This window comes from Apaloderma vittatum, unplaced genomic scaffold, assembly GCF_000703405.1.
Source record: "Apaloderma vittatum isolate BGI_N311 unplaced genomic scaffold, ASM70340v1 scaffold5356, whole genome shotgun sequence".
Taxonomy (NCBI): Eukaryota; Metazoa; Chordata; class Aves; order Trogoniformes; family Trogonidae; genus Apaloderma; species Apaloderma vittatum.
The window spans coordinates 94,985-107,835 of NW_009719891.1; the positions used below are offsets into that span (position 1 = coordinate 94,985).

At 39.7% G+C, this 12,851-nt stretch overlaps 1 protein-coding gene across 1 annotated transcript in view; it reads left to right on the plus strand.

Annotated features, from left to right (window-relative positions):
- DOCK3 (dedicator of cytokinesis 3) overlaps positions 1-12,851 on the plus strand; it is a gene marked incomplete at its 5' end in the record, with an annotated part of 160,559 nt that overhangs the window by 94,382 nt on the left and 53,326 nt on the right. Inside the window, 8 exon segments of the mRNA XM_009870815.1 lie at positions 1,023-1,185; positions 1,678-1,784; positions 2,479-2,650; positions 3,280-3,377; positions 5,400-5,483; positions 5,830-5,930; positions 6,546-6,627; positions 11,808-11,978. Coding sequence (XP_009869117.1) covers positions 1,023-1,185; positions 1,678-1,784; positions 2,479-2,650; positions 3,280-3,377; positions 5,400-5,483; positions 5,830-5,930; positions 6,546-6,627; positions 11,808-11,978 — 978 coding nt within the window.

Sequence of the window (12,851 nt, forward strand, 5' to 3'; positions counted from 1 at the left end):
ATATGGCCTGTATCGTTTTGGGTTTACTTATCTCCTATTTCTTTGTGGAGTCATTATCCTCAGAGATGCTTGAAGTGGAGAATTTCTAAGCTTTTCTTTTTTCTGACATCTTTCTAAGATGCCATTTCTTTTGGATCACTTTGTAAGTGCCAGGTCTAGAACACGGGTTAGTGCTTACATTTAAAAAATACACTGCCTGCTACATGTCTTCATTGCCTTTTTCTGTCCTTGTTTCAGGACTGCAGTGTTTCTTTTAACGTCTTCGCTTGCATTCTGGCTAACGATTTCTATATTTCCTAAAAATATCAGTTCATGTTTTTCTTCATCTATGTTTTGAGAATATATAGATTGGTCAAGATCTCTGAGGCGTTTATATCTAAAACTAGAAATTTAGATCCCATTATATTTTTAGATGGTGACTGTTCAACAGAAATTCTTTGCTTACCGCTAATGAAGTAACTCAATCAGAATTTTTTTGGATACTCGCTGAGGCTGGATGGTTTTGGTTTCAAAAGCCCAACAGAGATACTGAAGGAGGAATCTTATCAAATGATACTTTCAGAAAAGTCTAATATTACAAATGATAGTCCTGTTAGGTCCTTTTTGTTTGAACTAATCTTTGTATATTTGGATTTACATGTTTATTGTATCTATTATTAGAAAACTTAGCTTAAATAATAACTTCAGATACTGGAATTTATCCAGTAACGTAGGTCTTAGAGCTCATATCATATCATACCATGTCGTATCATATCATATCATATCATAGAACGGCCTAGGCTGGAAGGGACCTCAGAGATCATTTAATCCAGCCTCCCTACCACCAGGGACGCCACCTCTCGACTAGATCAGGCAACACATGGGGACCGAAGCCTTTGACCCAAAACACAGTTTAAAAACCTTTTCAAAAACTTCAGATTTCATTGTGTCTGAGTATCTAGACGTTATCACTGTGTAAATAAAATGATTCATCTGTAGTGATGTCATGCCTTTTAATCTTCAGTTGTTTTCTTTTGTTCTAGGACTGCATCAGCCTGGGCTCCGGCGAGCCAAGCAGGAGCGCGTACCACTCTTTTGTCCTTTACCACAATAACAGCCCTCGATGGGGGGAAATCATCAAGTTGCCCATCCCTATCGACAGGTTCCGTGGCTCTCACCTCCGCTTTGAGTTCAGACATTGCTCCAGTGAGTGCAAAATATAACCAAGAGAAATCCAAAAAAGCTGAAATCTTTCCATTTGCAGTTTATATTTGGGTGAGGCTGTTACTGGGCGGAAAGCAGGGAAAGGGCACCAACCTACAGTAGGGTGAAGGTGCACTGCTCACTAGGAAGTTGCTACGTTTATTAAACTGCACATTAAAAACATTGGGAATGATCAGTGCAGGGCAAAACATTTCGTAGCTGTTCTCCCCTGCTGTTCTTTTGCTCTATTTTCCTGTAGAATGTTTTCTTTACAGCATGTATTTTGTATTTTACTTTGTTCAGTATGTTTGTGTTTGTTTTGAGGCTTGTCAGTCATTTACATGGAATTAGAACTAGAATATTATGCATTTTTTCTTATGTAACCTGCATGCTTTTTGTTAAGCATGCAGAGAAGTTAGTCAACAGCCTTGTGGTATATAGGGACAGATAGAATACGTTACAAATGTGATTCTTTATTTCTGTCCCTTGCCACAGCAAAAGACAAGGGAGAAAAGAAGCTCTTTGGTTTTGCATTCACTCCATTGATGAGAGATGACGGCACTACCTTGTCAGATGATATCCATGAGCTTTATGTTTATAAGGTACTAATTACTCTCTGCAGACTTTTCACCTACTCATCTCTACTTCAGTTTAAATAATCAGTGTTCTTTAAATTATCTTGGTTTTCCCCTCATTAGAATTATGTGAGGAATAGATTAATAGTAGTTTCAAAATATTATAAATTAAAAATCACGTGACTAGTTATGGATACAGCCTTTTATTCTAGGTACAGCTTACCTTTTCCCTTCAGATCATGATGCTTTATCTTCTGTTAGTCCTGTCCATTTTAAATTCAAACATCCTAGTGTTTGTGAACATCCAGCATTTTTACCAGCCTATGGTGTTATGCTGTACCTTTGTGCTCTGAAATTATGCTGTACTTCAGACGCATCACCTTGCAGTGCTACAGTCTGGCAAGGAGCTTGAGGGGCTTGTTTGGTTTTTTTTCTTTCCTGCTGGTTTACCTTGGTTTATGATTTTTAGACAGGAGCACTAAGTTGTATGGTTGGAAGATTGTGATAAGTTCTAGGAGTAAGTGGGTAGGAGGCCCCACTTTCTAGGGCTGGGTCTGTTTTGTGTGCGTACAGGCCCTGAGGATGGTAAGGACAACTTTCTCTTCCAAGTGTTTTTGTCCACCCAAAAGATCAGTAAAGGTACCGTGAGGCGATTGCTGTCAGGGTGAGAGCATGTGGAATGAGATAAACTACAGTTCCATTTCTTGTCCTGTATCTGCAGTGTGATGAGAACAGCACGTTTAACAATCACGCACTGTACCTGGGGCTGCCTTGCTGCAAAGAGGACTACAACGGCTGCCCCAACATCCCTTCCAGCCTCATTTTCCAGCGCAGCACCAAAGAGACTTTTTCCGTCTCCACACAGCTTTCTTCTACCAAACTGACCCAGAATGGTAAGTAGCTGATCCTTCAGAGTTGTCCAAGGCAACAGGGATTATGAAGAAGAGGGATAAGATGGATATGCTCGTGCTCTGTTTATTTTACTAAAATACTTATTTGTTATAATTTCATTATACATATGCTGGCTTTTTACTAACACTATTAAAATGAGCAGAAACAGATTTTTTGAGGAAATAAGTATATTGACAGGATAGAGAAACTACAGATGTTACTGTAAGTGCAGGAGAAGGGCAGTACGTGAAATCAAAATTAACTTTCATTGAGTGATAAAAAAAAAAAAAAATCAGTGTTAGCACTTCTGCATAATCCAAAGTTTGTATCGTTTGACTTTTACAGTGCTGTTCAGTAAATATAACTTTGTTATGGCAACATTCCTGAACCACAGGAAGACAAAACTGCGTCATCCTCAGCGCAGTGTCAGATCTTAAAGTACTTTCCCGTTCCTCTGTTTGTTTCTTTGTTAGCAGTATTTTCCTTTTTGTTTTCCTTTATTTATTCATTTTTCCCCGAGAAGCGTGAGCTGCAGCAAGAGCAGAAGCATAACATGAGTCTCTGATGGGTCTGGGGCTGCCGTTCTTCCCTCTGTGTATGGATTCTAGCTCTTTCTCTCCCTGTTCCGCAGTGGATTTGCTTGCCCTACTGAAATGGAAAGCTTACCCCGACCGTGTGATGGATATTCTAGGAAGACTGAGACACGTCAGCGGCGAGGAAATTGTTAAGGTACTACATGAAGTAACGGTGTTTGGATGTATCTGTGATAGCAAGTGAATTCAGACCCACAGTTCACTTCTGGATGTTCCCCGTTACTGTATTTTTTTTAATCATGCTGTGAATTCTCACAGTGTATGAATTGGGATACTATTTTGACATGAAGCTGAACAGGAAGGTACAGTCCAAAAATTAAGGATGTTTAGTCCTTGAGATCAAAATAGAGCTAATCCTTAGTAAAAATTCCCTCACCCACGTGTACTGTGAATATCAGGTCATCGACACCAACAGTTCCACTCTGCAGGCTCGCTCCTGTGGAGCCGCCCTGCCTGCGCATGCAGACACAGCCACCGGTAGTGGTATTCTGGGGAGATTTGCCTACTCAAAAGGTATTTTCTAAAGGATATTCTCTGAAATCGTGTGAGTGTGGTTGGTCATTTCTGGAGTGAAGAAAACAGCTGATTCAGAAAACCTGGCCTTTTCAAACAGCTAATAATATGGAATTGATCTATATTTCTGTTTTGCAAATGTTCCAAACATCTGTGTAGAGGTGGAAGAAATATGAAAGCTCAAAAGTTAAGCTTTGCTCAGTGGTCAGTGATCCGTCCTGCAAACCCGTTTTACTGTCCCAGTGCTGTGGAGCTGTTGCCTAGAGCCCCAGTTGCTCTTCACCACGTGTAACCTGTCAGCACTTTGTCTCCTGGCTGCTAATTCCACCACGTTTTGTAACCTCTTGCTCCATGTGCCAGTGCTTTGTGTAACATAAACTTTCCTAGGTCAGAGGAATTCAGTGTGTTTGAATACTTGTGATCGTGGCAAAACAACAGTGCATTCTAAATAGCCCTCTGATAATTTTAGGTGTGCTGAGAACTCTTCCTAGAATTTGTTTCTATGAATCTAGAAATAAAAGGAGATAATTTGTAACAGCAAACAACCACAGAGAAGAAACCAAAAATCAACTGCAGCACGCAATTAGTGACTTATGATTAAAGCCGCTTCACTGCAACTCATTTGAGTGTTGCCATATCTTGAACGTCAATCTTTGCGATAACTTCATAACAGAAGAGGACAATAACCTGTTTATATTGGAATTCTTCAATACTGCCATGTTTTGTACACTTTGTTTGCAGGGCAGTACAAGTATCTGTTTTTTATAGAGAAAAGCATACGAAGATATAGATTAAATAAAATAAAAGCTCTTTCCATGGGGTGAAGTAACTGATTCTCTCCCTAAAAGAGCTGTCATTTAACAACGGGATATGAAGAACAGAATGCAATAATTCAGAAAAAAAGAAATCTTATCCTTTCAGAGATTTCATAAATTGATACATTTTATTTCTTGTTTTCCACATCAGAAGTGTAATTAGAATAGATTAGAAAACCATGAGAGAATGTGCAGTTGACTTGCTTTTCAGCATTCTTATCCACAGTCACCATTTCTGAGGACTGGGCTTTCAGTAAAGAAAATCACTGAATTGTCAGCATTCACAAAGGCTCAGTGTTATGGATGTAGAAACAGGGGACAATATGTAACTTGACCCAATTAATGCTTGTTATAAAAGCTTTACTTTCTCTATATAACAAAAGTCTTCAATACTAAACAGGATTTGGAGCATGGTATAATGGTATTCCAAGTCTGAAATTTGGTGACGAACAGTATCTGGTACAGTAATGACATTAATGACATGAGAGTGCAAGTTGCTTTGCCAACATTCTTAAGCAGCACTTCTAGTCAGCTTACAGGGAAAGGAGCCCTCAGTTACACTTACAAATCAGGCATGCTGTACAGATTGCTTATTTTGGGGTTTTTTTCTGTCATTTTTGTTTACAGATATTCTCTGTAAACCGAAAAAGTATTCCTAGCATAAACAAATGAAATCTGTCATGTCATACGGATGAACATGAAGTGGTTTGTCCTTGGCATGTGTTTCACAAAGATATCGACATGTATGAAATAGTTAAAGCAGGAGGGAAATAACCCCCCTTTGGAATAGAATTGAATTTGAAATTTTTCGTTTATTCTTTTCATTTTAGTTCCTACAAGATATTCTTGACACATTGTTCGTGGTTTTGGATGACAACACGGAAAAGTATGGTCTGTTGGTATTTCAGTCTTTGGTAAGCTGCTGAATTGTTTCTTTCCTTTATTGCTTGGCCTCTGAGTTTTGTTACAATCACGTTACTAGTATTTTACTTCCATGAAATATTCATCTGGTTCCAGCCCTGTGGTTTTTGTAATAATTAATCTTGGGTGAGCAGGGCAGGATAGCCTAACAGATCTGAGGGTGTCACTGTTTGCTATCACTTGGGAGAAGCAAACAGTAGCATCTAATAACACGACTACTGACTCTTTAAAGAAATGCATGTATTGCGGTGTTTACTTAGCTTGTGTAACTTCTTTACAGAAACCTAGCAACAACGTGCAGTTGCCTTTAGTATGGGTGCGCTTGTTCATCTCCCACAGGTATTCATCATAAATCTGCTGCGTGACAGCAAGTATTTCCATTTTCGACCGGTGATGGACACTTACATTCAGAAGCACTTTGCAGGAGCGCTGGCCTACAAGTAGGTTTTGTTGATCCATCACATTAGGAGATGGTATTAGTGAGCTTTGGAATGATGTCACCGTCAGAATCATAACTTTCATGTCAGCAGTGGCTCTGAAAGTAGAATTGCTCAGATGGAAGTTGTTCAGCACAGTTAGAGAAAAGCTGCTGAATGTCACCCATGACTAAGAATGAGGAGACTTAGGAATTTATCTTACCTTTATGAAGTGGAAAATCCTACTTTCTTGGTTTTTAACTGAAGAGACACTGTCACTGAGCATTTGTTTAGAGGAACTCTGCAATTTCATATTGAAAAAAAGTGTGTTTTGGTCTTAGAACTATATTGCATGCCTTTAATCAAAGCTGTCTCTCTAATAACATCTCTATAATGTTCTCTTAGTGTTTATCATGGTCTGAGTCAACTACAGAGAAGAAAGTATATTCTGGCTTTGAAATTTAAATAAACTTACATATTATGTAAATTCACTATTTAGGACAGCTGTAGTTGATCACTAAAATGGAGTGAAATGAGACTATTCTATAGATTTCTCTCGAAAAACAATATGTTTGTTGCCTGACTATTTTTAAAATAGTGTTGAAGGTTCCTCATCTTTCCACTGTTTATTATGTTCAGAGAACTGATCCGATGTTTGAAGTGGTACATGGACCGTTCCGCTGAACTCGTACGCCAAGACCACATCCAGGAAGCGATGAGAGTACGTAATCAGGGCAAGTGTGTGTGTGTGTCTGTGTGTTCCAGCTGGGACTGCAGAAGAGCCGGGGAAGCTGAAAGTCAAGGGTAGTCTGGCACTGACTTCTTACTTGTTTAACTAGAATATATGTTTTTTAAAAAATATTTTGTGAAAAATTTAATTTTAGGGGGAGATTCACTCTTGAGCAGAAAAAAAAAGTGAGCATTATGTCTCCTTAAGTCCTTTTCAAGCCCTCTGGAGAACTTAAGTGGGACTTACATGGAGTATATGTGCCCTGGCCATTTATATATGTGGTCTATGCCTTGCACTTAATGAAACAGTTGTTCTAAAGGTATTAGACAGAGGTGCTGTGGATGAAAGATGCACTTTTCATTTCTGGCCATGACACAACTTCATTGTATTACCGCTGCAGTTCTGGAGTATGTTCAAGAAGCAGATAAACGAGCCTTTAACTGGGTGGAAATTCGAACAACTGTCATTGCACAGGACCTGAATCACAGTTCTGTGATGAGAGCGTGATCTCGCAGGGAGGCACAGCTTTCTAGTGGTGTGTGAAACAAAGGGAATGGCTGCTATTACAGAGAAATCAGAGAATAAATAAAGCATTAGTTTTACCACGTGTAATTGTAAAACAGAAGGATAGTGCGCTGAGTCCATAAATACAGGATTCCAAAATTTGCAGGAAGATACTTCTTTTTGAGTGAATGTCCATGTGTACCTTCTTACTCAGTGCAGGCTTACATCCAAATGTGAGTCTGGGCATGTTTGGAACCAGTAGCAGAGATGAGCACTTCCTTTTTCTCACTTCTTCATGTCACGACAAATAGGTGAAGCATCTCACAGGTAGAGCACACACACGTACATATTCTACTCCTTTAATTTCTGGCAACCATCTGGGAAAATCAGAGGTTGTTCCTTGTAAATGTATTTATGTTTGTGTCTTGGCAAGCACTTCAGACTTTACTGTGACTTTTTCTTTCTTTTTGTTATGCTTTTTTCTTTGTCTCCTTTAGTCTAATTTTGTCAATATTTTGGAGGAAGTAATTTTTATTTTTAGAGAATCCTTATTCCATTTGAACAGTATAGCATCACCACCATCAATTAGCTTTCAAGATCTCCTGTTGAGATCAAGTTCTGATACTTGCAAGGGCATTATACCAGTGCTTGCTTTCTTTTGTACATATTTACAAGCTAAAAGCTTCTTCTTTGTAATGCTTTTCAACCACAGATTTATAGGGAATGGTAAAAATGGGGCAAAGATGTCTTTCCAGCTTTCTCACTTTTTTTTCCCATCCTTATCCTTCCTTTTTTTTTTAATTACCAAAAGAACTTATTACAATTATGAGACGAGAGGAAAATCTCCAGCTGGAATGCTTTCTAGAAGTTTTTCTTCTCTCTCAAACCACTGGTTAGTGCTGTAGGCAGTGCAGCAAATGGAGATGTGTGGTATTGTCCCTATGTGATCTGCATTTTTTTGATCCTTGTAGTACGCTTCAGCAATAACAAAGATATGAATGCTACAGTGCCTTTCAGAAGTTCTGTTTGTGAATAAGGTACATTTTTCCAAGGGTTTCCAAGGCAGCTCTTTCCTTACTGGGAATCTCAAGTGCTTGCCTAGAAAGCTCATGAGGTCAGTGTGAAGAGCCAACAGCACAAACCTTTCCAAGCACAGGAGTTCAGAGTTACCATCAGAGTTTCTGCAGACTTAAGGGTGCGTATGTCACCGACACTGCTGTCACTTCTTATTCAGACAGTTTTCTTTGCAGGTGTATCTTGGAGGTTCAAATTAAGGTCTTTATAGTCTTATTAATTACTTCATACAGAAATAATTACCTTATTTGGTGATGTAAAGTTTCTAAAGCCTCAGTTTTTCCAAGAACACCTGAAAGTCACTGATGTAATTACAACTGTTCCCCCTAGATGAGTCTGTTCATGGGACTTGCTCCTCATTCTATTGCTGCTGCCTTGAACTTTGCCTTAGGTGTTTGATTTGATCTCGCAGGACTAAAATCAGTACCTTCACTTGAACCTTTGCACTTTTTTTCTTAAAACTGCATAGTGATTGGAAAACTTCATGTACTTGGAAAAAATGCATTGACAGTAGCAGGAAGATCTCTAGCTGCTCTTGAATGGTGAAGTAGATACTCAGAGACTACTGCAAATGGCTTTTACTCAGTTTGGTTAAGACAGTGAAAGAGAGTCAGACCTTTAGAGCTAATTCTCTTATTGTAAGCACAGCATATGTAAAGGTTACCCATTCTACATACTCCAGATTTTTTCCTAAAGTAATCTTTGAGTTTCTTGAGTCAGGAAATTAATCTGTGCTTTTCCTTAAGGCTGCTCTATACAAGATTGATTCATCTGTTCATACTCCGAACATCAGGCGTGGTTTGCCTTTTGTTTGAATTGAACAGGCCCTTCATCTCTACAGCAGTCAAGTCCAGATGTGCAGCTGCGCTGTCCCCCAGGCTGTCCACTGGATTTATGAATGGGCTCCAGTAAAACCCTCAAATGTTGTCTGAGCATAATCCCCGAAGGCTCAACTGATACTAGTGTCTCTGGAGAGTATCTTTATCCGCTAGACCTGCAGAATAACCACAGAAATCTATCCATGTTTTCACCTGTGCTATCACAGAAGCTTCTAACTGGTGCTGCTTTTGTCATAGTGGTCTGATTTTAATTCTCCTGGGACGTTGCAGCCAACCACTAGGTAATCTGTGCCAGTTGAGAGGTGCTGTTCCTGTGTTCACAGAGTGAACATGCACATGGACAGTCACTCAGAGAGGAGCAGAAGGTTGCTCATTAGTAAGTGGAAGTTCTTGGAGATGCATTGCCCATATGCACATTTCAGACCTTTTAAAACCTGGCTCTCAGAGTACTGCTGGTGGTGGTTAGGGATTGGCTGAGAGGAAATAAGGTTCTGAAGCTCTTTGTCTGTTTAAGTTTGGCATGCGATGTACCACACATCTTTAGGTTGCAGGTCACAGGTGAATGGTGTGTGCTCACCTGTTGTGTGCACATGCATACCAATTACGTTTTTAAGAAACTTCCTTTAACTTGAAACTGATTTTTTTATATCATGCCAAACATAAGAGCAGGCTTGAATTTTATTTCAGTGCACTTCTATGTCTTTAGGCACATAAATGCATTGTAGCTGTGATTTTTTTTAACTAGTAAGAGTCCCAAGTGCTGATTTGCACTAAGAAGCCTTGTTTTGTGTTTTCACTCTCTCAGCCATGTGGCTGCAAAGACACCAAACTCTTCAGGAAGCCGCCTTTGTGGGTTTGTTCTAGGCAACAGTTCAGATTGTCTGTGCTAAGGATGTGGAGTGTCTCTGAAAGCCTACCATCTCACTTTCGACAGAGAATCACAGAATTTCATGTATAAATCCTCTGATTCATTTCAAAACATGATCCTCATGTTAAAGTTACGAGCTTTCAGGTTAGAATGATGGTTGTCTATACCAAACCTATAAACAGCTTGCACAGGCACTTGACTTGCTGTATTTGGTGGCAACAGCAGAGATGCTAACCTTAAAGAGCTGTCTCTTGTGAAGCAATTGACCCTTGTCTGGAAACTGTCCAGAAATATGAGGTGTTATTTCCTGGTGAAGTTCTTTAGTGTAAGGAAGCTTCACTGGGAGATATTTCAGTACAAATGTATAAGTTACCAAAGTTGCCATCATTCTGGAGGCGAGGGGGAAACCACACCACGAAACAACCTGTAAGTATCAGTGGAATTTTGATATCTGATGGCTTCATGAGGAATTTCACATTTCCATTCTCTATCCGTAAAGCTGTAACATTCTAAAGCTTAAGACGTAGCGCTGTGTATTCATGCATCTAGTGTAGTGGTTCAATGAGGGACATCTCATGGGTGCAAAAATATCTGATGAGGGCAAAACTTATATTTGAATTAGCTTTCAGTTTCCAAACACTAAAGTAAGACAAGAATACTTTCCATTGAATATAGTGGAATATTACTCATGTTTCTGTATAGAGCATAATTCCAGGAGCTCCAGCCTGTTTGCTTCCTGTGCTGAATTGCGAGGATATCATCAAATTATGCATCATGTCTTCCCTTAACCTGCTTTAATGGTGTATCACGTTAAGCACTAAGGGCAGAAGTCTAAATGTCACCAATAGGTAATGCATTTCAGTGCTGACAGTTATGCACACCTAGGGATGAAAAAGGCCTTGTTGCTGTGTGGACTGTTGCCTTGCTGTGTTCGCCTCTGTGGGAACCTTTGATCGATCAGTAAGCTTGTGAGAGGCTGCACAGAACAACGTATTTGTCGTCACTGACACGGCCACCAAACAAATTTACCATTTACAAAATTTCAGTTAAAGACTTTCAGGTTGTACATTCAGACTTCATCTAAGCATGTCAGAGGGCAAATTGTCATTCTATTGCAAAAAGATCCGAAGGGCCGACCCTTCAGGACTGCAGCATCTATCGCACACAGTGTAACGACATTAAAGGCCATCTTCTGTGCAGGTTATTCTCCCTCTGCTGGGTGCTCTCCACGTTTCATGTGTGACAGTAAGAGACAGACACGTTAGCTTATAACATCTTGAAGTGAAAAGCTACTCACTGCAGTACTGCTGCTTGCTCCTGTTACGGGCGGTCAGAGGCCTTCACGGGCTGCTCTTGTCTGCTTCTGCATCTGCGTTTATTTCTGTTTGAACATGTAGCTGTCAAATAAGGGAAAGTAAATCCTCCTTTTTCCAGCTAACCCTTCTTTTCCACTGATGGTCCACTTACCTTAATCTAGATTAACTCACTTAAGTAATTAAAGGTAAAATATGAATGAAAATGGGAGAATAGCTTCTTTGGACCCTTACAGTCATTGTGCCAAGTCATGAGAAAACTAGGTCTCTTCATCAAGATTTTCCTCACATTATGTAACTCTAATTTGTCTGTTTGACTGAAATGCGTACTTTTTTTGTTAGGGGGACGTACTGGTAACTAAGATTATTGGTTGAGACTGGGTACTTGCTTATGAGAAGCTCTTTCTTAACTGAATTATATATATTACAAAACCTGTTTTTCTTTCTGCTTTCTAAAACTGAGGAGTTTAATTGTTATGCACCTAGAATCTTTCCTGGTTCTCTTTAAAGCTCCTTTATTTTTCTTTGTCTCTTTTTCTCTGTTTTAATCTCTTTCCTCTCCTGCTCCCTAAGGCCTTGGAATATCTTTTCAAGTTCATTGTCCAATCTCGGATCCTTTACTCCAGAGCTACTTGTGGAATGGAGGAGGAACAGTTCCGCTCCAGCATCCAGGAGCTTTTCCAGTCAATCAGATTTGTGCTCAGCTTGGACAGCAGGAGTTCTGAGACTCTCATCTTCACACAGGTTTGCTACTTCCTGCACTTTAACTGGCAAACCGAAAGGCAGCTGTTTCCTGCACAGGTAGTATAAATGGGCACATGATGGTTGAATGCTGCTTAGTAGAGCTTTCCCCCTCTAACAAGCTGGTGATACTGGAAAACAACATAGCCCGTTAATGTTACAAGGCAGTAGCTTTGCACCTCTTCACAGTTAGAGGTGAGCTGAACTGTGAACTCTCCAGAGGAAAGTGACTTGTCACATGAGAATACAATTTTTGCTCTTCACCAAATAAACTGCGTTTTCTGGTCTGTCGTTCATATGTCTTATGGTTGGCCTTAAGAAATTGAAAATCCTTGATTGTAGTAGCACAAGTCAATACTTAGGGTCATAGCGACCTCAGAGTAGACAAGCTCAGTTGATATGCTCACAATCAGATAAACTTAATTCCAGCATACTCTGAAACTACGGTCAGAATCATGTGCAGCCTGACCACAGGTGTACTGTGATACCCACTTAATAGATTTTTTTGAATATGGCCCAGGTGACTTTAAGAAGACTTCAGATGGGCTACTCAGCTAACTTTTGTTTCACGTTTGAAAGAATGCTGTCCTAAATGACACACTTGTGTGTTTAAAAGTTGTAAGTAGTAACATCAACTGCACATGCCTCAGCTCAGAGAACGTTAGAAGGGAACACCTAGAGCTTCCTGGTAATACGAAGGTGATTTGTAATCACTAACATGCTGTTTACAGATGTTTCAAACACCTACTGTAGTTTGCCAAAGAAGCAGTTGCTGTGAATGCTGCAACAAAACAGGGTGACTCCAGTGGTTAGGGAAGCTGCCAGCAGTGTGATCTCTTTCTTAAGAGGAAAGAACAGCTGCTCTAATCTTTTATT